We start from the raw sequence: 23,149 nt of genomic DNA on the forward strand, positions 1-23,149 counted from the left end.
TTTTTGAACTTTTTATTAACTGTAACATACATACAGAAAAGTGTATCAATTAACCTGAATACCCCGTGTAACTAGCACTAAAAATAAAAAGTGGGACACTAATAGCATCCCTTAAAACCCCCTCCTTAGCCTATTGGTCCTGTGTAATTGTCTAAGCGCTTCACTTTTGGTTTCTCTGTTTTCAGTTTCAGCTTAAATAACAAAGATGAATGTTGAGCTACATTGTTGCCCTGCCCTAACTTTCCCAAAGCTGTTGTGCCCTTGAGATTTAGGATGGGTTCCCCCCTTCAGACTCCCATCCTTCAAAGCTGCTAGACTCGGTGCAAACCCCTCTCCTCGCAGTTAGCGCACTGCTTCCGTTGATGTAAAAGGCACTTTAGAATTGGTTTTGGCTGACACCTCTGCTGAAAGCCCTGAGTTCTGTTGGGCCTGTGGGAACTGAGGGCAGATAGAGGTGGGAGGCATAAACTCCTGGCTGGTGACCAACTGCTGCATCACAATGAACACTGACAGCATCCAGGTGGTCTCTCTTGGGAAAGGTGAAACACCTCCTTTAGGGTGTCTGGTGGAGCAGATGGCTGTGATCACTGAGCAGATTCACTGCTGTCTTGTTAATTACGAGACCCTTGTGGCCACAGGTCCACAGACCTCTTTCTACTGACCTTGACTCATGCTGTACAAGTGGGGTCCTTTCTGTGCAGGGACCAATACCCAGGCTGACTCAGGACTATTTCTTTCGGAGCTTGGCCCACAGCTGTTTTTCAGTGGTATCATCTTCTCTTGCCTGGAGGTTCTCTTGGAGTTAAAGGCCCCGCTGCCCCACCAGAGGCCCCACCGGAGCGGTGGTGAGGCCACACGGGATCTGGTGCCCCTCACCGTGCTTGCCTGCCTGCTGCCGTTTTGTGCAGCTTCTAGGTGGTGGTCAGAAACTTTTCTCATCTCCTTGCTCCCCTGCTGTAGGCACAGCCATCGTCACAGAAGAACATGCGGCCATGTGGACTGATGGGCGCTACTTCCTCCAGGCTGCCAAGCAGATGGACAGCAACTGGACGCTCATGAAGATGGGTGCGTAGAGGCACAGCCATCTCAACTTCAGTTGGCCAGCTCTGGCAGGGGACCCTAGGGCTCCTCAGGGCTTCTGGATCTTACCCCTTTTATGGGGCCACGGGCCCCTTTTAGAATCCAAGGTGTCTTAGTCTGCTCAGGCTACCAAAACAAAATACCACAGACTGGGTGGCTTAAACAACAGAAATTTACTTTTTCATTTCTGCTGGCTGGAGGTCTGAAATCAGGGTGCTATTGTGGTCAGGTTCTGGTGAGAGCTCTCTTCCTGGCGTGCAGACAGCCTCCTTCTCACTGTATCCTTACATGGCTATCTCTCTCTGTTCCTCTGCTTAGAAGGCCACCAGTCCTCCTGGATTAGAATTCTACCTTATGACTTCATTTAACCTTAATTTCCTCCTAAACCTCCTGTCTCCAAATATAGTTACATTCAACGTATGAATTTTGAGGGGACACAGTCCAGTTCATGGCACAAGGAAAAGCAAGAAAATGACATGCTGATATACACATACCATTACGCGTTTAATTTTGGAAGATCCTGGTTCAGGATACTCATTTCAGTGAGGAGAAACTGAGGGCCAGAGAGGACAGTTGCTTTGCTGCAGCTCACATAGCTTGCTGTGCGTTTGATTCATGCACTGGGGCCTTTCCATTGCTCTTTGCTGCCTCACGATTCAAAGTGAGATAAAGGTAAGGGGCCATTGGCAACTGAAGCTAGGAAGCTCTCCCTCTGAGGATCCTGACTTGCTTCTGGCAGCTCAGCCATAGGGCAAGAGCATGGGTCTGGAACTTTCTTGGGCAAGTTGCTTCACCTTCCGTGCTTCAGCTTCCTCATATGTAAGGTGGAATAGTAATAGAAAGTACCACATAAAATGGTGAGGGTTAAAGAAATAGTATATGGGAAGCACAGAGCTCAGTGTTTATTGGATAATGATTGTGTGTGTGTGTGTGTGTGTGTGTACTCTTGTTTTTTCATTTAATTTTATGCTGTATTTTTCCTTGTCACTATAATAGTCTTTTGAAACATGATTTTAGTGGTTGTACAAAGGCCTCTGCCTTCTGAATTTTGAACTTGGACAATAGAAGGAGGGAAAAGGGGCTACCAGGGCTGAGTGAGGAAGAGAAGATGAGGCCAAATCCCTGGTATTTCTTGTTTGTAGTTGGAAGTAATGAGGAAATCAGGTTGTTACCAGACTCACGGTTCACGGAACAGAGGGCTGTTGACACTGAGTTGAGTTGAGTTGACTCCAAGATCCAAGCAGTTAGCCTACTGAGGTAGTGTGTGTGTGTGTGTGTGTGTGTGTGTGTGTGTGTGTGTGTGTGTGTGTGTGTGTGTGTGTGTGTGTGTGTGTGTGTGTGTGTGTTTCACACACTCTCCACATATATAAGTGTTGTTTGTCTTAGGGAAGGAGGAATTAGGAACGTTTTTATCCTGGCAGTGGATTTATTTTAAATTTCCGTTTCTCAAAAGTCTTTTTAAAAATATAGAAACATCAAAGCTACAGGTGGTTGTTGCCCCAGTTGTTCTCCCTCTTCTCTCTCTCTCTCTCTCTCTCTCTCTCTCTCTCTCTCTCTGTCACACACACACACACACACACACACACACAGGCACTTGGGGTTGTAGGGCTGTTATAAATGGATAGGCCACTAGACCTTTAAACTTTTTGATTACATGCCTCTGTTGATGGTATATGCGCCCAGTCCATCTGTATTTCAAATACAAGCAAAGATTTATATCTTATTTTTTAAGAAAAATTACCAGTGGAAGTCCTAATACTTTCTGCTTGTACCCCAGTGGATCATTCAGTGTGCCTCTGGGGTGTGGTCATCTCTCTTTGGGGCCTAAACTCCAGCTGTTAGATAAGTCAGCGCTTTGGGGGTCAGAGTGTCAGAGGAGCGAATACTGTCTGCCTGTCCTCTAAAACAGCCCCAGCGGATGAGTCCTTCTCCCTTCCAAGCCCCTCTCTAGTTTCTGCCCTAAGCCCACCTCCTTACTGTCTCTCCTGTGTAGGGAGATTCTGGTGGGTGTAGTTGGGGAGTGGTTCATCCCTGGGGTTTTGCCAAACATCTGTCTTCTAGGAGATGATATGACTTCATCCTGTGAAAGTTATACTAGGGGCATTAAAGAAACTTTGTTAGTAAGTGGCTTGTTTAGCGGTTTGAAAAAAATAGGAAAGAATCAAATAACAAAATAACAACTCAGTGCCAGCTTCTAGGCAGTTTTTTAGAACAGATTCATGAGCTCATTTCTTTTTTTTTTTTAATATTTATTTATTTGTTTGCTTTTTTTGGCTGCATTGGGTCTTAGTTGCAGCACGCGGGGTCTTAGTTGCGGCATGCGGGCTCTTTGTTGTGGCGTGCGGGCTTCTCTAGTTGTGCCGCTCAGGCTCCAAAGCATGTGGGCTCTGTAGTTTGTGGCACACAGTTTCTCTAGTTGAGGCATGTGGGCTTGGTGGTTGTGGCGCTTGGGCTTAGTTGGCTTGGTGGTTGAGGCACGTGGGATCTTAGTTCCCCGACCAGGGATCGAACCCACGTCCCCTGCGTTGGAAGGCGGATTCTTAACCACTGGACCACCAGGGAAGTCCCATGAGCTCATTTCTTTACAAACCTTTGAACTTCCCTTCTGTGGTTATGTGGTTATCAGTACTCTCTAGGGAGAATGGTAAAACAGTACTATTTCAGAATATGTGAACTCTTGCTCTTAATATTTTCTCAAAATGTTAGTTGTTTAGCAAAAATTTGATGAAAAAAGTATACATCTGAAACATACAAGATACTGGGTCGAATTAAAGAAAAACGGGGATATAAAAATAGCTTTAGTTCCTTTTTTGAAGCTTATTTGGTGTCCTGTGACTGTTTGCTCTTGGTAGTTGGGAAGCCCAGGGAGCCAGTTAAAGACACGATGTTGGGTTCCTCTGTGTCCCTCTTACAGTCTTTGGATACGTTTCTCTGCTGCCAGTCAGGCCTGGTTGTCTGGCGGGGGCCTTCACTCTGCAATGCTGCCCTACAGATATGGGGAGGGCACTGTGGTGTGTGTTCCCCTTACCTGGTGTGCGATGTAAGGGAGGCTTCCAGCTCTAGCCTTCACCATATCACCACCCACCCTCTCATCACCAGTAGTGGTAAAGTGACCGAAGGCTGATACAAGAGGATCTTCACGATGACACCATGTACCTGTATTGCAGCGATTCCTGGGATGCCTTTTTACCAGGGGTCTAATGAAAATCCTGTTTCCTTTTTTCTTCTGTCTCACCCATTCCTTATATACCATCTTACTTTATGTTTTCCTTTTATAGCATCTTACGCTTTTCATAGCCTTCCAGGATTAAGGGAAGTTCAGATTTTCCAAGTGCTGTCAATTCTCTTTGAAGAAGGTGCTTAATAAAGACCCTGCTATCATGATGTTGGTGAATTTCCTCCTTCTGGATAGGACAATGAGCTCGGGTCCCCTGGGAATTGTTTCTCATCAGTTCTTCCCTCTGTAGGTCTGAAGGACACACCAACTCAGGAAGACTGGCTGGTGAGCGTACTTCCTGAAGGATCCAGGGTTGGTGTGGACCCACTGATCATTCCTACAGGTGAGTAAGCATAGGCCCTTTCATCTTGGGTGAGGAAGTGAGTTCTAGAGGCCTCTCCATCCTCCCTGTTTGCTTGTGGGTTGTGGAACATTTTGGGGCTCAGCATGATTTGATGTCACAACAAAGGTCAAGGTGAGGAGAAGAGTTAGCACAGGGCCACGGGATAGCCTTTCAGAAGGTGCCAGGCTCTCAAAGCCCTGCTGCCTGGAAAGGGTGTTCAGTTCATAGCTAGACCACGTGTGTTTCTCCTCAGATTACTGGAAGAAGATGGCCAAGGTTCTGAGAAGTGCTGGCCACCACCTCATTCCCGTCAAGGAGAACCTTGTGGACAAGATCTGGACAGACCGGCCTGAGCGTCCGTGCAAGCCCCTCATCACACTGGGCCTGGATTACACAGGTCAGAACCACGGCTGTGCCCAGAAGGCCCCCGACCATCGGCCCCTTCACCTCAACGAAAGTCGTCTGAATCCAGGTCGAGCTTGAGCTGACTGGAGGATTTTGCCCCGCCCTGGCACGTGGGGCATTTGATGCAGCAGGAGTTCAGTTTGTTTCCACAGTTGCCACCTACTTGCCACCTACTTTGGCACAGTTTATTCTTGCAAAGCTCCTCTGGGCAGACCTGTGGGTGCTGCTGAGATGGCTTTTTTACCATTCAGTTGCTAACTGCCCCTCTAAAGTGTCTAATATTGGAAACAGACTACAGGTTTCTTTTCTTGTTTTGATTTAGTCACCTTGAGAGGTTTATTTCTTTATTTAAATTTTTTTCCTTCTCATATTTATTAATCCACAATCAGTGTCAATAGCTGATTGGGTTGTATACACACCCCAGCCTTAGCAGATTGTCTTTTGTTTTGTTTTGTTTTTTAAATTAATTTTTATTGGACTATAGTGAGCCTAGAGGTTTCTAGATTCCATTTCCTTTTCTTCTGTCAGCATTTGTATGTTTACCTTCCCAGGCGCCCTCCTTCTGTCTGTCCTCTGCTTTAGTAGCTTTGGGGTGTGGGTGGGTTTCTTTGGCTCGTGTGATAGTGGTGAGTGAGGAGCAAGTTCTGTGAACGTTTTGTGGGAGACGAAAGTGTGATTTATGGAAGAGTGAGGAGTGCAGAGGGAAAGGCCTGGGAGGTGGGGCTGCAGGGGAGGGAGACTTGCTGTAGAAACGGCAGAGGAGAGGTGGATGGGGGATGTCTGGAATGTAGGCACATTGCCCAGAGGGGTCCTGGGAAGAAAGCATTACAGCCCAGACTCTCAGTCAAGTTTTAAACAGCATTCCCCAGCTGGTCTTCAAAGCAGCGTTTAGTTGTGGGGACAGCCCCCAGCTTGCTTTCCTTGTGACACCCTCACCTGAGGGTATTACAGATTAGGGGGATGGGTCCAGTGAGTGGCCCAGGGTCAGCTCAGCATTTTCCATCAGCGTGTTTTGAGTTTTGTTCAACTGAAGCAGAGGCTCTGACCTATTGCTTATAGAAGGGGGGAGAGCAGGTGTGGCTGGTAAAACTTCTGTTCAGCAGACACATGAGTGCCTGCTGGGTACAGGACACTGCTAGGTGCTGGGCGAATAAGACAGATGCCTGCTGTGTTCACAGGTGGCTGCGCCCTGCGTTACATGTGCTGTTTCATGCTGGGTGGTGGTGGTGGTGGTAGTGATGGGGTGAGCTCCTCTAGGACCGCAGTTTCATCCTGGGGAGAGCAGGGAGGCCGTGGCTGTGTCTGACAGTGCAAGTGTGATTTGGAAGTGGTTGTCACACTGAGCCAGACTGTAGAGAATTCCTCGGTCTTAGCACTGAAGGGCAAGTCTCGTATCTCCAGGAATGTAGAGTGGTAGGTGATAGTCCCCTGACCTCTAAGACTCGGTGAGTTCTCTCTGCTGGGTAGTGTGTAATCAAAGCTCCCTGTACAGAAGTGTAACTAATTGCTGGTTTTTTGGTGTTTTTTAAAAAAATTATTTATTTTATTTTTGGCTGTGTTGGGTCTTCATTGCCTTGTGCAGGCTTTCTCTAGTTGCGGCAAGCGGGGGCTACTCTTCATTGTGGTGCGCAGGCTTCTCATTGCGGTGGCTTCTCTTGTTGCAGAGCACGGGGTCTAGGTGTGCAGGCTTCATTAGTTGTGGCACACGGGCTCAGTAGTTGTGGCTTGTGGGCTTAGTTGCTCCAAGGCATGTGGCATCCTCCCAGACCAGGGATCGAACCCATGTCCCCTGCATTGGCAGGTGGATTCTTAACCACTGTGCCACCAGGGAAGTCCCACTAATTGCTGGTTTAATTGTCTGTCTTTCCTTCTAGATTGTAAGCCCCATGAGCTCAAGGACTGCATGTAGCTCAGAGCTGTAACCACAGTGACCAGCATGGTACCTGCAGATATCTATGCCTGGGAAGTGTAGATGCTTCATAGACATTTGTTGGATGAACAAATGAATTACTTTTTCTTTGAGGTAGTCGGGGCTCTTGACAGTCAACTAGCTTAGAGTCACTTCTCATGTATGGGGCTTGAATCTGGGCCTCCTGTCTGCTCAGATAACATGCTCCCTGGGATATGGTGCTGGTTAAAAATGTTTGGAATGGGTTCTTTCACTTGGCTTCCGCAGGTCCCTGGGACCAGACCAGGGCTGGAGTCGCAAGTATGTTTGTTTCTTGCAGGCATCTCCTGGAAGGACAAAGTTGTAGATCTTCGGTTGAAAATGGCCGAGAGGAACGTCGTGTGGTTTGTGGTCACTGCCCTGGATGAGATTGCATGTGAGTGCTCTGGTTTCACTGTTGGGGTGTGTTACCCAGTCTCTGCATTGGTTCTCTGGGAATCTGTGTGTTCATGCAATTCAGCTTTCTGAGTGGCCAGGGAATAAGCAAAAGACTGTCACCAGTGGGGTATATGATATGCCGAGTAGGATGGAGAAGTAATTATAGGGAGTCGGGGAGGGGAATGTAGCTTGGTCTGGAGCTGTATTACAGCCAGGGGCTGATGTTAAATCTGTGATGATGTCCCTCTCTGGCCAGTCTACTCAGGACTTCACATCTCTAAGGAGGGACATTTCCAACAAACTTTTGGTGCCTGTCAACATTCGTGTGTCTCTATGGGTATAGAAGTAAGATCACAGGAGATATTTTTTTCTTTATCCTTTTCCTGTATATCCCCAAGTTCTTCACAATGAGGATGTTCTAGAAATATTTCTACTTCAGAAAACTCAGGAACTGAAAGTTCTTCAACAAGCCTTTTGGTACAATAGCAGTTTTTTAATCTTTAGACCTTAAACTATCCCCATGGAATTGTTCAGTGCCTTCTAGAACCTGAAGGAATCTTCTTAATATGTCTGCTATTTTCTGACTGGATTTGACCCAGGGTACCTGAGACAAGGCACTGCCTTATTCTTTGATTTTTCTCACTAGAGAAAGAAAGTTTACTGCACAGTATCCTAGCTCTCTAATTCCCAGTTCCAAACTTTGTCAAGAGTGTCAGTGATTTATATCCCTAATTAACTAAATAACTTTAACGTCGGAGAAAATAACATATAAAGCTAATTTCTCTCCTTTATTATTAAAAAGACACACATTTCCATTGCGGAAAACCTGGAAAGCGCAGAGGAAGTAGAAAGAAGAAAAAAAATCACCTATAATTTCCTTACACACAGAAAATCACAGTTAACATTCTGCACATTTGTAATTTTGTAGCTAGATTTTTTCCAGTGTATCGGGATACTCTAAGCATACATAAGCATAATTTTAAGTGAATATTAAATGTCTCATCATATGGTTGTATCATAATTTACTTAACCATTCCCCTACATACGCCCTTTGAGTAATTTCCAATGTTCTCGTGCTTTTGTTAACATCCATCAGAGTCCTGGTGCATCACAATCCATGTCTTAGTTTCTGGTAATTTTCTTCCAACTTCTGGTTGGCTTTAGAGGTGGTGTTATGGATTAGAGGGGGTGTGCATGGCAGGGCTTTGACCATTTTGCCATGTACCTGCCGGAAAGGTTGCACAGGCGTGTGTGAATACACCCCTCTCGCCACACCCTTGCCAGCCCCAGGTGCTGTCATTTAAAAAGAGTGCTAGTTTGGTCTGATAGGTAAAACATGTTGCCTCATTGCTTTACTTTGCGAGGCCATGATGTTAAAATAGAGGCAGTGCTTTTTACGCCAGGGTCTTCTCTGCACTCTGATCCTCAGGAGAGCAAGCATTAGGCAGCTGGAAGTCCTCGGACGGGAGCTGTGCTCTCTGCTGGTCCCTCTAAGTTTCTCCAACACGCAGTGACCTCACTAGACTCCCTGACACTGGCCAAGGCAGGTCCTCCACCCAGCCGTGGTTCCGGGTGGGCCGCAGGCTCGGGTTTCATTCGTGGGCTGGAGCCCTGCTGACTCACTGCTTTTGTTCCTCTGCCGGGAAGCCCCGCCTTCCTGGGGCTCTTGACCCTCGCACAGAGGGCCTCATCTGGCCTCCCTCATGGGTGGGTCTCAGTTTTTCTACTCTAGGTCGTTCCCCTCAGAAGGGAGCGAGTGCTTGGCTCCGTCCCCTGTATTTGGGAGTGCCGGAGTGTTTTTCTGTGGCACGTCAGGCCTGCTAGGCCTGGCAGGTCACCGCCAGGTGGACCATTTCAACTCTTGTCTGGAGGGCATTTGTTGGGTTTTCTGACTAATAACTCTTCCATCCCCTTCTTGGGATGGTGATGCGGTAGCGTAAGAAACAGTTCTGGTGCCATCATTTGGCGGATATGAGCAACTGCAGCTCAGAGGTGGGACCAGGAAGTGAGGCTCCCAGCTTCTCTGAGAGATGCCGCCCAGTCCTTCCCTAGCGAGTGGAAGCTCTTCCCTTGCTCTACAACCTACCCCTTAAACTCTCACTCAGGCAGGTGACAGGAACTTTTTTTTTTTCAGGGCTGTTCAATCTCCGAGGATCAGATGTGGAGCACAATCCAGTATTTTTCTCCTATGCAATCATAGGACTAGAGACCATCATGTGAGTGTTGGCCCCGCACCTGAAAGTCCTTCCCCACGCTCCTCGGAGCCCCAGTCGCCCCCTTCTGGCCCGGGCCCACCAGCCTCGGCCTGACGTGTGCTAGAATGCTGCTTTTCTCCTGCCCTTTCCCTTTCCTGCCTCTCTTCCTTCCCCTTCTTGTCTTCCTTAACAGTAGATAATTATTTATATCCTGCCTCTCTTTTAATCCTGAAAATGATTTGAAATCTCTGAAAGTCTCTGTAGTACTAGGAGATAAAAAAAATAGGTGGTCAAGGACATCAGAACAAAACTGGAGAGAGTGAGGTTAGTTCACAAAATTCCTGCTGCAAAGTCTTGTTCAGGCCATACATTTGATTCCAGGTTTCCTAGCAGCCAATGCCAAGGGGAATGTGGGCTCCATTATACAATCCTGGGTCCACGATGCAAATAGACCCAGTCATTTTGGAAGGTCAGAAGTGACACAGAAAAACCCCCTGAGCTGTGCCTTGTCAGTTTATCTTTTAAACTGCTGCTTGTGGCCAACCTGCCATTGCTCTTCTTATTTGGATGGCTTTCTGCATTCAGACAACATATTTATTGAGTGCCTGTTATGTGCTGGGGTCTCTGTTAGATGTTGGGGTGAATGAGACAGACAGGGTCCTGGGTTAGAGTTGCAGAGATGAGAGGTTACCTGAGGGCATTTGGGCACATAGTGGGCACTAACTTGTCATTGGAGTGGGTACGGGTGTTATTGGAGGGGCCTGACCTGGTCAGAGGAGGCTCTTGGGGAAAGTAATATTGAGTCAGAGATTAAGGGTACGTGTGGGTTAGCTAGGTGAGTAGGGGGCGAGGAGGAAGAGGAACGGTGATCTAAGCAGGGGAAGCAGCATTTTCAGAGGCTCTGGGCAGGAGAGAGCACAGTATGCGTGGAGGACCCAGAGTGGTCCAGTGTGGTTGGAACCTGGAGTGGGAAGCCGGCAGGTGGGCAGGGCCCCCATAAGCAAGGCCTTGTGAGCCAGGTTCAGGAGCTTGGGGCTTTTGTCCTGAGGATGCTGTGGAGCTACTGAATGAGTTTTTCACACGGAACTACATGGTCAGGCTTGTAAATCATAAAGAATGTTATGACTGGAGTGAAATTACAGGGTGAATTATGATTGCTGCGAAAAATAGGGTGGATAGGGAAGACTGGAGGCAGGGAGACCAGTTAGGAGGCTGTGGTACTGATCCAAGTGAGAGACGGTAGTGACCTGTACCTGGGCAGCGACTGGGCCAGGCTACAGTAAAAGCTGGAGAGGTTTGAGGGGTGTTTAAGCTATAGGTTCAAAGATCTCAATGTAGGAGTGAAGGAGGAGCATCAAGGAGGAGAGGGCCCAGGTCCTGGCTTGGGGAGTGGGGTGGAAGGTGACGGCATACGCAGGGCAGGGAGCGCAGTTTGGGGAGCAGGATTTGGGAAAGGCGTGGAGGAAAGAGGAACTGCTTGGCTTGCATGCCGGGAGGTAGAGCCTGTCGCTTGTGTGTGGGTCTGTGTTCTCGTCCTCTCACTCCTGTGCCCGCCTTTTCTGTCACCTCACCTCTGGCCCCTCTGCAGGCTCTTCATTGATGGCGACCGCACAGATGCCCCCAGTGTGAAGGAGCACCTGCTGCTTGACTTGGGCCTGGAAGCTGAATACAGAATCCAGGTGCTTCCCTACAAGTCCATCCTGAGCGAGCTCAAGACCCTGTGCGCCAGCCTCTCCCCGAGGGAGAAGGTTTGGGTCAGCGACAAGGCCAGCTATGCCGTGAGCGAGGCCATCCCCAAGGTTGGTAGCCCCAGAGACCCACCTAAACCTGCCACTCCAGCTGCCAGGCCCCGTCCAGTCCTGGCATCGTGCGGCTTGTCTTTGAAGCAGAGGTTGTTCAGGCAGATTTCCAGGACTGGCTGTTGGGTCAGAGGTGTCATCTCCCTGGATGAGCCCTTTGGGCTGGAGTGTGAGGCTTTTAGAACCCATTGAGTTCTGTGTTTTCCAAAACGTGACATGAGAGATGATTTTAGGTGGTACACATTCATACTTAGGTTTATTTAAATGTCTCTGTTTTAAAAGCATTTTAACAGTTACAGAGAATGAACTAGTGGTTACCAGTGGGGAGACGGAAGGGGGGAGGGGCAAGATAGGGATATGGGATTAAGAGGTACAAACTATACTATGTATAACATAAATAAGCTACAAGGATATATTGTATAGCAGAGGGAATATAGCCAGTATTTTATAATAACTTTGAATGGAGTTTAACCTTTAAAAATTATGAATCACTATGTTGTATACCTCGCACTTATATAATATTGTATATCAACTATAAAAAAAGTGTTTTAGTGTGTACTAGAAAAAATATGATTAGCATATGAGACCATATATTATAAAAATTGTTTCTTAAGAGAGAGTTGAGTTCAGTAACCTATGTTGATTCAAAGATAGTCTAAAGAAAAGTCTTAGTAAACAAGGGTCCAGGGGGTAGCAGCTAGGGTAAGACCTGTGCAGGTGGTATGAGAGTATCTGAAGTTTGGGAGACACTACCCTACACCCACCTCTTCCACCACATTTCATAGTTAAGGAGACCTGAGGCCCAGGGAGGCTTTGGGAGTTGGGGATTTGTCAAAGGTCAAATGATACTGATAGCCCTGCCCTTGACTGAGCCCCTGCTGGGTGGTGCTAAGCAGCTGACACCTTCCCCCTCATTTTAACTGAGGCCTGGCACAGGAGTTCAAGGTACCTTAGTTGTAGCCTTTTTTTTTTTTTTTAACATCTTTATTGGAGTATAATTGCTTTACAATGGTGTGTTAGTTTCTGCTTGATAACAAAGTGAATCAGTTATACATATACATATGTTCCCATATCTCTTCCCTCTTACGTCTCCCTCCCTCCCACCGCCCTATCCCACCCCTCTAGGTGGTCACAAACCACCTAGCTGACCTCCCTGTGCTATGCGGCTGCTTCCCACTAGCTATCTGTTTTACGTTTGGTAGTATATGTATGTCCATGCCACTCTCTCACTTTGTCACAGCTTACCCTTCCTCCTCCCCGTATCCTCAAGTCCATTCTCTAGTAGGTCTGTGTCTTTATTCCCATCTTACCCCTAGGTTCTTCATTACTTTTTTTTTTTCTTCGATTCCATATATATGTGTTAGCATACGGTATTTGTTTTTCTCTTTCTGACTTACTTCACACTGTATGACAGACTCTGGGTCCATCCACCTCACTACAAGTAACTCAATTTCATTTCTTTTTACGTCTGAGTAATATTGCATTGTATATATGTGCCACATCTTCTTTATTCATTCATCTGTCAATGGACACTTAGGTTGCTTCCATGTCCTGGCTATTGTAAATAGAGCTGCAATGAACATTTTGGTACATGACTCTTTTTGAATTATGGTTTTCTCAGGGTATATGCCCAGTAGTGGGATTGCTGGGTCGTATGGTAATTTTATTTGTAGTTTTTTAAGGAACCTCCATACTGTTGTCCATAGTGGCTGTATCAATTTACATTCCCACCAACAGTGCAAGAATGTTCCCTTTTCTCCATCATTTCTCTAATGATTAATGATGTTGAGCATTCTTTCGTGTGTTTGTTGGCAATCTGTATATCTTCTTTGGAGAAATGTCTATTTCGGTCTTCTGCCCATTTTTGGATTGGGTTGTTTGTTTGTTATTGAGCTGCATGAGCTGCTTGTAAATTTTGGAGATTAATCCTTTGTCAGTTGTTTCATTTGCAAATATTTTCTCCCATTCTGAGGGTTGTCTTTTGGTCTTGTTTATGGTTTCCTTTGCTGTGCAAAAGCTTTTAAGTTTCATTAGGTCCCATTTGTTTATTTTTATTTCCATTTCTCTAGGAGGTGGGTCAAAAAGGATCTTGCTGTGATTTATGCCATAGAGCGTTCTGCCTGTGTTTTCCTCTAAGAGTTTGATAGTGTCTGGCCTTACATTTGGGTCTTTAATCCATTTTGAGTTTATTTCTGTGTTTGGTGTTAGGGAGTGTTCTAATTTCATACTTCTACATGTACCTGTCCAGTTTTCCCAGCACCACTTATTGAAGAGGCTGTCTTTTCTCCACTGTATATTCTTGCCTCCTTTATCAAAGATAAGGTGACTGGGCTTCCCTGGTGGCGCAGTGGTTGAGAGTCCGCCTGCTGATGCAGGGGACACAGGTTCGTGCCCCGGTCCGGGAGGATCCCACATGCTGCGGAGCGGCTGGGCCCGTGAGCCATGGCTGCTGAGCCTGCGTGTCCGGAGCCTGCGTTCCGCAACAGGAGAGGCCACAACAGTGAGAGGCCCACGTACCGCAAAAAAAAAAAAAAAAAAAAAGATAAGGTGACCATATGTGCATGTGTTTATCTCTGGGCTTTCTATCCTGTTCATTGATCTGTATTTCTGTTTTTGTGCCAGTACCATACTGTCTTGATTACTGTAGCTTTGTATTATAGTCTGAAGTCAGGGAGCCTGATTCCTCCAGCTCCATTTTTCGTTTTCAAGATTGCTTTGGCTATTTGGGGTCTTTTGTATTTTCATACAAATTGTGAAATTTTTTGTTCTAGTTCTGTGAAAAATGCCATTGGTAGTTTGATAGGGATTGCATTGAATCTGTAGATTGCTTTGGGTAGTAGAGTCATTTTCACAATGTTGATTCTTCCAATCCAAGAACATGGTATATCTCTCCATCTATTTGTATCATCTTTAATTTCTTTCATCAGTGTCTTATAATTTTCTGCATACAGGTCGATGACATGATAATATACATAGAGAATCCTAAAGATGCTACCAGAAAACTACTAGAGCTAATCAATGAATTTGGTAAAGTAGCAGCATACAAAATTAATGCACAGAAATCTCTGGCATCCTTATACACTAATGATGAAAAATCTGACAGTGAAATTAAGAAAACACTCCCATTTACCATTGCAACAAAAAGAATAAAATATCTAGGAATAAATCTACCTAAGGAGTTGTAGCCTTTTTGACTGTCCTGCCCTGGGCCTCTCTCCTCCACTTAGCAGTGGGCCATCCTGGGAGGAGCCCAGGCTTGGCCCTCTAGACCTGGCCTGCCATTGCACCCCTGTCACTGTCACACTGCATGACATAGTTACTCAGAGCTTTACCTCCTTGGGGATCATGCCTGCCTTTGTCTCATGACAGGTAGGTATCTCAGAGAGAGAGAGAGCAAGGAGAGTGGAGAGAAGGAAAGCCCTTTGAGAAGCTCTGTGCTAGTGCTTGTGCAAGGTGGTGCAAAATCCCTCCCCCCTCCCTGTAACACAGGGCTGGATTCTAACTTGTTTTCAAATTGGGAAGGCTCTTCCCCGGCCCTTTAAGGCCCTTTAAGATCAGACCTTTAACAGTAGCTGATCCCTGAGCAGGAGCCTCCCCTCCCCCCTCATCCATCATGTGCGTCCCTAGACAGTGGGAAAAAGCCTCCTTTGTGCAGCCAGAAAGGGGTTGTTTCGGTCAAGCTTTGATCTGTTAGTGAACTCTGACCATGACCTTGGAGGTTTGAAAAGCAGTATCTCTCTGATGGCTGGCAGCCAGCAGTCTCAAAAAGCTACGGGGTGGGGGATAGACAAGAAATAACTTGTTTTATGCTTTTACTTTATCTTTTTGGATGAGCTCAAGCACCTTTCGCCATGCTCAGAGTCACCAACCAAAAAGGGCAGGTGTTCGGGCCCCAGGGGACAGCTGGGTGGGTCCTGAGTGGGAGCTCTTCCAATGATTTGTCTTAAGTGTGCTGTGCTGGGTGGAGAGGTGATAGCCTTGGTCTTGGGTGAGTGAGCCAGACTCGATTTCCCATATGACTGCCTTTCGCCCCAGGATCATCGCTGCTGTATGCCTTACACCCCCATCTGCATCGCCAAAGCTGTGAAGAATTCTGCTGAATCAGAAGGCATGAGGAGAGCTCACGTGAGTAAAGCAGCCTGTGCAGAAGAGGGGATGCATGGTGGTCAGAAGGCCCAGCTCCCTCACCTGCTGTGTGGCCTTGAGCCTGGCACAAGGTGGGAACTTCTCTGAGCTTTCCAGAGTTAATGAGAGAATGAAATAAAATACTGGATGGGCTAGATCTCTACATAATATAAAACACAAAAGGAGGTTGATGATGTTAGTGTAGGTGATGGTAATGATGAAGGTGAAGCCTCTGAAGAGGCCTAGATTTGTGTTTCAAGGCCAGCAGTGGATCTAGAAAGATTTGGGGCCCAGAGATGGCTTTTGACAGTGGCCTGTCTTTCCTGCTCCAGTAGTACAGGAATGACCCCTCTGAGGGTGCTCCTGTGTGCTCTGAGGTGGGCCCCTTCCTGATTGTGCCTGAACTACTCAACAGCAGGGGAGCCCTTTCCCCCATAGTGGAAATCGCTGCACACTTGTTCACAGGAAATGCCTGCATGTAGAGCCCTGATTGCTGATGGTTTGTAGCCCTATAAGTGCAGCCCTCTCAGTATCACATTAGGGCTGGGCTTTGAATCTGCCCATCTGATTTTCAGTAATAACTTTAAAAAATGTCTCTGTTATTTGCACAGATTAAAGATGCTGTTGCCCTCTGTGAACTCTTTAACTGGCTGGAGAAAGAGGTCGGTTCTTAGTCTTTGTTTAACACATGGATATAGATTATTCAGAAATTATCTACATGTGATTCGAACTGTGGCTCTGGTTGACCACGAGGTCTAAGATCTTGATCTAATTTTAGTACTCTCTTTTAATAGTTCTTTGTGGGAATTTGGTGTGTGTGTAAAAATTCTTTAATTATGGACAGTAGTAACAAAGATGAAGAAAGAAATTCCTTAACAGAATGGATCCTTTGTGGTTAAGGAATTGTCTTATAACTAAGTGGAGTTTCATTATAAGAAAAAATGACTCTTACGATATTACAGGCAAGCTGACTGTGTTAAGAGAAAAAAGATCTTTGTGTATGTTTTGAACTTTAAGCCATAAAACTTTTTATATTAAATTGATTCCTGGGCATTAGTTTCTTGCCCTTTCACTCCTTGTAGTTGACAGGAAGGTGATTTCTTTGTGCTCTTATTAAACAATATCATATTTCCTTTAAATATTATATAAACAAGTCTTTTAAAGTAGCTTAAATTGGAAGAAGAAAATATCGCCCTGATTCCCACTGGTGTAGCAGTTTTTTCCTCTTCGGCAATTGTTCATCTGTGTACATTGTTTTTTCAACATAAATCATTTTTACATGTGTCTCACTGTACAGCTATGATTTTGTATTTTATTTTATTTACTTATCATAGTGTGAGCATTTTCCATGTGCTTTGAGGTCTTTAAAAAAATGATTCAAATAGAGACTGTGTTTAGTAGCTAGACTGATTTATTTACCCATTCCTTCTATTTTCAAATGTTTTAGATTGTTTAAAATTTTTTTTGCACTTACCTTGTAATAATATCTTTGCATTTATCTTTTTTATTTATTTAGGATCACTTTCTTAGGATGATATCCTAGGTGGGGATGCTTTTTAATTTTTAAATTTAGGTGTATTAAGTTTTGGGAGTTTTCAGGATATAACACTGAGGGAAATAGTTGAGTGAAAAATTAAATGTATAGAAACGCTTCTACTTTTAGATGGCCTTGGTAAGAGCCTTTGGAAATTCCCTCCTTGTAAAGATGAGACATATGCTGTGTCCTATAGATTGGACAGTTGGGACATGGGGATTGAGGAAAAAGTAAGCTTTTAATGCACCTCCTATAATATGTAGGAGACGGATGAATTTATCACACCCCAGTGGTTTATAAGCAACTTCCTTATAGGTGCCCAAAGGTGGCGTGACGGAGATCTCAGCTGCTGACAAAGCTGAGGAATTCCGCAGGTAAGGATCACTTTGGGGGCCCATGAACCTTGTGCTCATTTCCTTGGCAAGTTAAATGAAGCCGGGAGGGCCCTGATTCTTGGCACAGTAAAAACCTTTAAGCCACTCTGCTCTTGTGTATCTTTCTGTTCCAGGCAGCAGGCTGACTTTGTGGACCTGAGCTTCCCAACAATTTCCAGTACGGGACCCAACGGCGCCATCATTCACTACGCGTAAGGCATGCGGAGGAGCACGCTGCCCGGCTTTGCTGCTGCTTCTGCACAGGAGCCTGAGCAGGGGAGAGACATTATTCTACCAGAGGCCCTGGCGCCCACCTCCGTGTGTCTGTTCAGATTGTTCTTATATGGGAAATAGGACCTTGGAGGTCTTATTTTCTCTTCTTTGCTCTAAATCCCCGAGCCTATGCCTGTTGGGAGCCAACTCTGAGGCACAGAGGTTTCGCATTGACATTCTCGCGATGTCAAACGGGTTGTCCCTCTTTCCTTTGAGGCTGCAGTATCTGTATTCATAATCCCTGAATCTTAGTAGTTAGAATTTTTAGTGTTTTTCTTTTCTGACAGTGGCAGCCTTCTTGATGCACTAGTCCAAACGTCCTGTGAGCTCCATCACCTCCATACCAAAAAAGCTTATCACTAGGTTGTGGAGCACCCTGCTACGGTTGAAGAGATAATCTGTAACCTCTCTTTCCTCCCCACCCTATGGGGATTTGTACCACATGACCTACAAGAGCCCATGGACCCACAGAGCCATGCATCCCTGCACTGTGAGACAAAGGGGGCGCTGATGTATTTTAGAACTGCTAGACCTGCCTGTAGAGGTGGTGGGAAGTGGGGCTCCAGCTTCAGCTTCACCTGGCTTACACGGTTCTGCCTCGTGCGGGCATCTTGAGTCCTTTGCTCCCCACCCGTGATGTGCATAGTGAAGGAACACTTGGCTGTCTCACTGTGCTGCAGTGCTGTACGTGGGCACAAATTCCTGCCCCCCGCCTTTTTAATCACTTTCAGAGTTTTTAGTCTTGGGACAAATTTTGAAGCTGTTGTGTGGGAGACAGTCACAGATATGTGACTGTACAGTTCTCTCACATTAATGCCTCTGTTCCAACATTAAAATAGCAAAAGGACTTTAGTTTTATCTTATATTTAATGCAGGTGATGAATTTCCTGGCTGGATACTACTCTAGAATTTTGCATATAATTAACACAATAAATAATTTCAGACCAAGGGGGGAGAATTTTGCTTCTCCTTTGGTGTCTCTTCGTTGTGGCTGTTGGAAGCCCGTTGACAGAGAGGGTGCTGAAACTGGGCCCATGTCTGGTTGTCTGTTCTGCCAGTTGGGCTCGAGTGCCCACTTTCACCCTTATTGCCTGGAAGTGAAGGAGAACCTCTCTCGGCTGCAGGGCGGAGACTTGGAATGCTCGCGTCCCTTTTAGCTTTTCCCAGTGCAGCATATTGTCTGGAAAAAGGCATGGAGAAATCAGATCACTTTAAAAAATACCAGATGTTCATTTGAAAAAAGAGCTCTAGCATAAGAGCATCATGGTCCATTCCTTTCCCCAGCAAAAATCCTGTTAGGTTTTCTCCCAGACTGAGACACTGACCTTCTGCCTGTCTGGTGGTCTAGGAAGCAAGTGGGGAGGCACCTGGTGGGATTAGGACTGAGGGAGGGAAGTGGAGGCTGAGGCAGGGGCCTGGACCGCCCCCCCCCCCCCCCCCCGCAAAAAAAAAAAAAGACAAATGACTGCGGCTGCTCTCCTCCCACTTCCCAGCTTGGTCCTATTGCTTCTGTTGATTATTATTTTCTGTAGCTTTTACAATTATCTGATGAACACTTGTTTTCTTCCCAGTCACAAATGGAGGAAGATACAAAGAAATATGTTATTTCCTTCTCCTGAGCTCTTTATCTGTTGGGGAGATAGGTTGACTGGGTCTTTGAATAGTAGAAGGTTAATATTAGTTGAAATAATTAACCTATTGGGTAACTTTAGTGTGATATAATTTAAGGCTTACATAAATTGTTCGCACAGTACAAAGAACTCTTGTATTCCTTCCTCCCAGATTCAGGAAGCATTTACATTTGTGGAATAATTAATTTCTAATTAACTTTCTTAGGCCGGTCCCTGAGACGAATAGGACCTTGTCTCTGGATGAGGTGTACCTCATTGACTCGGGTGCTCAATACAAGTAAGTGAATCGGGGCTGCGTAGAGCTTGACTCCACTGAATCAAGGCAGATGAGTAGGTGGACAAGCCAGGCTCCAGCCGAGAGTGCTCAGCTGGTCATCTCATTCTGCGCCAGCCACTGATGGAATTGTTTCCACGTCTTGTCCTTTTTTTCACCCCTTGTTGAAATAGCCCAGTTGTGATCCTGTTCCCACAAAAGACTGTTTGATAGAAATGTTTAGTCCTTGGCTGGAAGCTGTTAAACACTAAATAAATAACTGAAAGTAAGCTTTCAGAACCATTGGGAAGTCTTCTGCTCCAGCCCATACATCACCTGGCAGCTCCCCAGACTTTTAGTGGCCCCAGGGCCTTGTGAAGTGATGGCATAATTTTGAATGAATGAATGAGAAACGAGGGCTGTCCCTGAATTTCTGAATTTCCTTCTTCATGCCTTGCTGCTTTCACAGTCATCATCTAGAATAGTTTCTCAGAGAAACCAAGATTTGGTTGGGTCTTGATGTGGAACCCACGAGGAGGAGAGGAATAGGTGTTGTCTGCATTGAGAGCACACGAGCAAGGCCTTTTACTACTCCTTTCTCCACTTAAGTTGGGACTTTGGCTGGTGGAGATGGAAGCCACAACCTAGCCTTGGGACGTGTGGGTTGGAGTTAATAAAAGCCTAGAGCTAAGGGTATTTGGATTTCTTGGGTAATGGTGTAACTTTGGTTCACTTCTAAATTTTAGCAGTATTCTAGAAGTTACTCTTTCTGTGTCAAGGGGTGGATTAGGGTGTTCTAAAAGATGCATTTGGGTATTTTTAGGGTCCAATAAACCGCTTGCCATCCTGACAGGAGGAATTAGTGTTTGACCTTCTTTTGCTAGAAACAGGTTCCTGTTTACTTTGTCCACCTCCCTTTCATTCATAATCCCAGGGATGGTGTCTTCCGTGAAACAGTCCTCACATTGTAGACCAAGAGTGTGTGTGTCAGGGCCTGACTGAGTTCACTCCCACTACACTGGGCCATCCTTGCATTCACACTTTGTCTCATTTTTTTTTTTTTTAACAATTTCACTGAAATATAATACAGCGTACTCATTTGAAGCGTACAATTAATGGTTTTTAGTTTATTCACGGAATTGTACAACTGTCACCACAGTCAATTTTAGAATATTTTCATCACCTCAAAAAAGAAACACCATTCCTGTTAGCAGTCGCTTCCCACTCTCCCCTACCCAGGGAACCACTAGTGTACTTTCTGTCTGTATGGAGTTGCCTATTCTGGACATTTCATATACATGGGATTATATGGCCTCAGTGGCTGACTTCCGTCACTTAGTGTAATGTCTTCCAGGTTCATCCAGGTTATAGTGTGTATCAGTACTTCATTCCTTTTTATTGCTGAATAATATTTGTATGTGTATACTACATTTTGTTTACTCATCAGTTGATGGACATTTAGGTTGTTTCTACGTTTTGGGTATTATGAGTGATGCTGCTATGAACATTCATGTATAAGTTTTTGTGTGGACATATGTTTTCGGTTCTCTTGGGGGTTTACCTAGGAGTGGAATTGCTGGGTCCTAGGGTAACTCCGTGTTTAACCTTTTAAGGAACTGTAAACTGCTTTCCAGAGTGGCTCTACTATTTTATATGTCCACCAGCAGTGCATGAGGGTTCCAATTTCTCCACATCCTCATCTGTCTCACATTTGAGCAAAAGCTTATTCTGAGTGAAAACTAATTTGTCCTTCCTTTTGGAAAGGGATGGAACCACAGATGTGACTCGTACCATGCATTTTGGAACCCCTACAGCCTATGAGAAGGTAAGAGAAAACTCGAGAGGCCCTCTCTGCTCTTTGACAAGTTCTCTCTTGTTTAAAGGATTGTATACATAAGTAAAAATTATATGTGGGGCAATAAAATAGCTCATGACTGTGGAATCAGGCTATCTGCTTTATGACATCCATTTAATTATTGGAGAGATTTTAAAAGCATTCTGTCTGCTAAGGTCAGAGTGGCTCAGATTCAAGTTTTAATAGCTTTGGCCTTCTCTTCAGTCAGGAAGTTTCTTTGGGGAAGGGAGTGGGGTAGTGAAAATATGCCTTTTTACGAACAGTGGCTAGATTTCATTCTGAAAGCTACCTCCGTTCTTTTTTCAAGTTCAGCATTCCTATTTGTAGGCTCAACTCGCTAGGAACCCTCTGAAATGACATGCACTGCTCAGTTTCTGGTCTGTCTGGCATGGAAAAGAGGAAACAGCTGTAAGGTAGAGAGATGTGTACCATGAGTCTGGAGACCGGGCTTCAGATCTTCTCTGCTGTTTACAGACTCCATGACCTTGAACTCAACACTTAGACCATCCATAAAAGCGGTGAGAAGAGTACTCACCTCCAAGGCTGGCTGTGAAGGTTCTGTGAGCCCAGCAGGTTGATAGTCACTGCTTGGCAAATACTGGTTGAATCTCTGAGTGTATCTTTTTCCAGGGAGCTCCTTCAGGAAGCTTGTCCAGGGAAGAGGGCTTTATTGGATAGAGCAGGGCACATTTCCCAGAGTTGGTCCCTTGTGTCATTCATTTGCAGGCACCAGCAGATGAAGAAGGGTGTGACCTTGGCTCCAGATACCTACCTTTGGTGTGACTCTTCTTGTACTGTGTTCAATCCAGACCAGATTGAACAGTGTGGGGTTTAGTCCTGACTCTGCACCTTACTGGCAAGCCACTACCCTTCCAAACAGCACTTTTCTTGTCCAGGCAGTAGGGACTAAACCCTGAGTATAGATGGTGGTGAGGTGCGCAGAGGCTGAAGCAGGGCTGCCTGGCTCCAAGGCCACATGCTGCCACTTATGAACTGCGTGACCTGGCATTCATCTATGAAGTGGGGATGGCAAGAGTGCCTCCAGTAAGAAGTGTGGGATTAAACGCACAGTGCTGTGCGCATCATGCCTGGCAGAGGAGTAGCTCAGTAAGTGTTAGCTAGTGTCATCAGTACTTCTTAGTACTTTTCCCCAGTCTTTCCGAGGCTCAGATGGCCGAGAGTATGGCAGAATGTTCATTACTAGGGAAAGACTTGTGGGGTCATCTCCCAGTCAGTTCTCTTTTATTAAATGGAATTTCAAGATTTTCTGGAAAATTGGTACCAAGGCCAAGGTTTTTCTCCACCACCAGATTTTTTTCCTTTTTCCTCTGATTTTCTCTGTGGTATTGCTACAAAACCTTCAGAGGCAAGGTTTTCAGAGCTACCCGAAAACGACAGGATTAAAACGTCTTTGCCAGTCCTGAACATGCCCTCTGGGTTTTCTTTGGCAGGAGTGCTTCACATGTGTCCTCAAGGGCCACATAGCTGTGAGTGCAGCTGTTTTCCCGACTGGAACCAAAGGTAGGTGATTCCTTCAATCATATGGCAGGCATCAGACGTGTCTAAGTTTGGGTGGAAGAACATGTCCTTCCCTTGCCGTACCAGCCCCCAGCCTACTTCAGGCCCATCCTGGGCAAATGGGGGTGCTGCATGGACTGAGCTGAGAGGACCTCCAGGGAGCCAGGCTTCGGACTGGGCCCAGGGTCAGGTGTGAGCCTCCCTCCTGACCTATTATGGTG

General features: G+C 45.8%; 1 protein-coding gene across 5 annotated transcripts in view; it reads left to right on the forward strand.

Annotated features, from left to right (window-relative positions):
- Positions 1-23,149, forward strand: part of XPNPEP1 (X-prolyl aminopeptidase 1) — a 54,697-nt gene that overhangs the window by 24,933 nt on the left and 6,615 nt on the right. For all 5 annotated transcript variants that reach the window (XM_019939962.3, XM_073793981.1, XM_019939961.3 and 2 more), the window contains 13 exons: positions 961-1,065; positions 4,548-4,640; positions 4,894-5,037; positions 7,274-7,369; positions 9,506-9,587; positions 11,155-11,365; positions 15,401-15,490; positions 16,102-16,152; positions 17,340-17,398; positions 17,533-17,610; positions 19,508-19,579; positions 21,320-21,380; positions 22,862-22,931. In XM_019939962.3, coding sequence (XP_019795521.2) covers positions 961-1,065; positions 4,548-4,640; positions 4,894-5,037; positions 7,274-7,369; positions 9,506-9,587; positions 11,155-11,365; positions 15,401-15,490; positions 16,102-16,152; positions 17,340-17,398; positions 17,533-17,610; positions 19,508-19,579; positions 21,320-21,380; positions 22,862-22,931 — 1,212 coding nt within the window. The remainder of the gene's footprint in view (positions 1-960; positions 1,066-4,547; positions 4,641-4,893; positions 5,038-7,273; positions 7,370-9,505; positions 9,588-11,154; positions 11,366-15,400; positions 15,491-16,101; positions 16,153-17,339; positions 17,399-17,532; positions 17,611-19,507; positions 19,580-21,319; positions 21,381-22,861; positions 22,932-23,149) is intronic.

This window comes from Tursiops truncatus, chromosome 16 (assembly GCF_011762595.2).
Source record: "Tursiops truncatus isolate mTurTru1 chromosome 16, mTurTru1.mat.Y, whole genome shotgun sequence".
NCBI lineage: Eukaryota > Metazoa > Chordata > Mammalia > Artiodactyla > Delphinidae > Tursiops > Tursiops truncatus.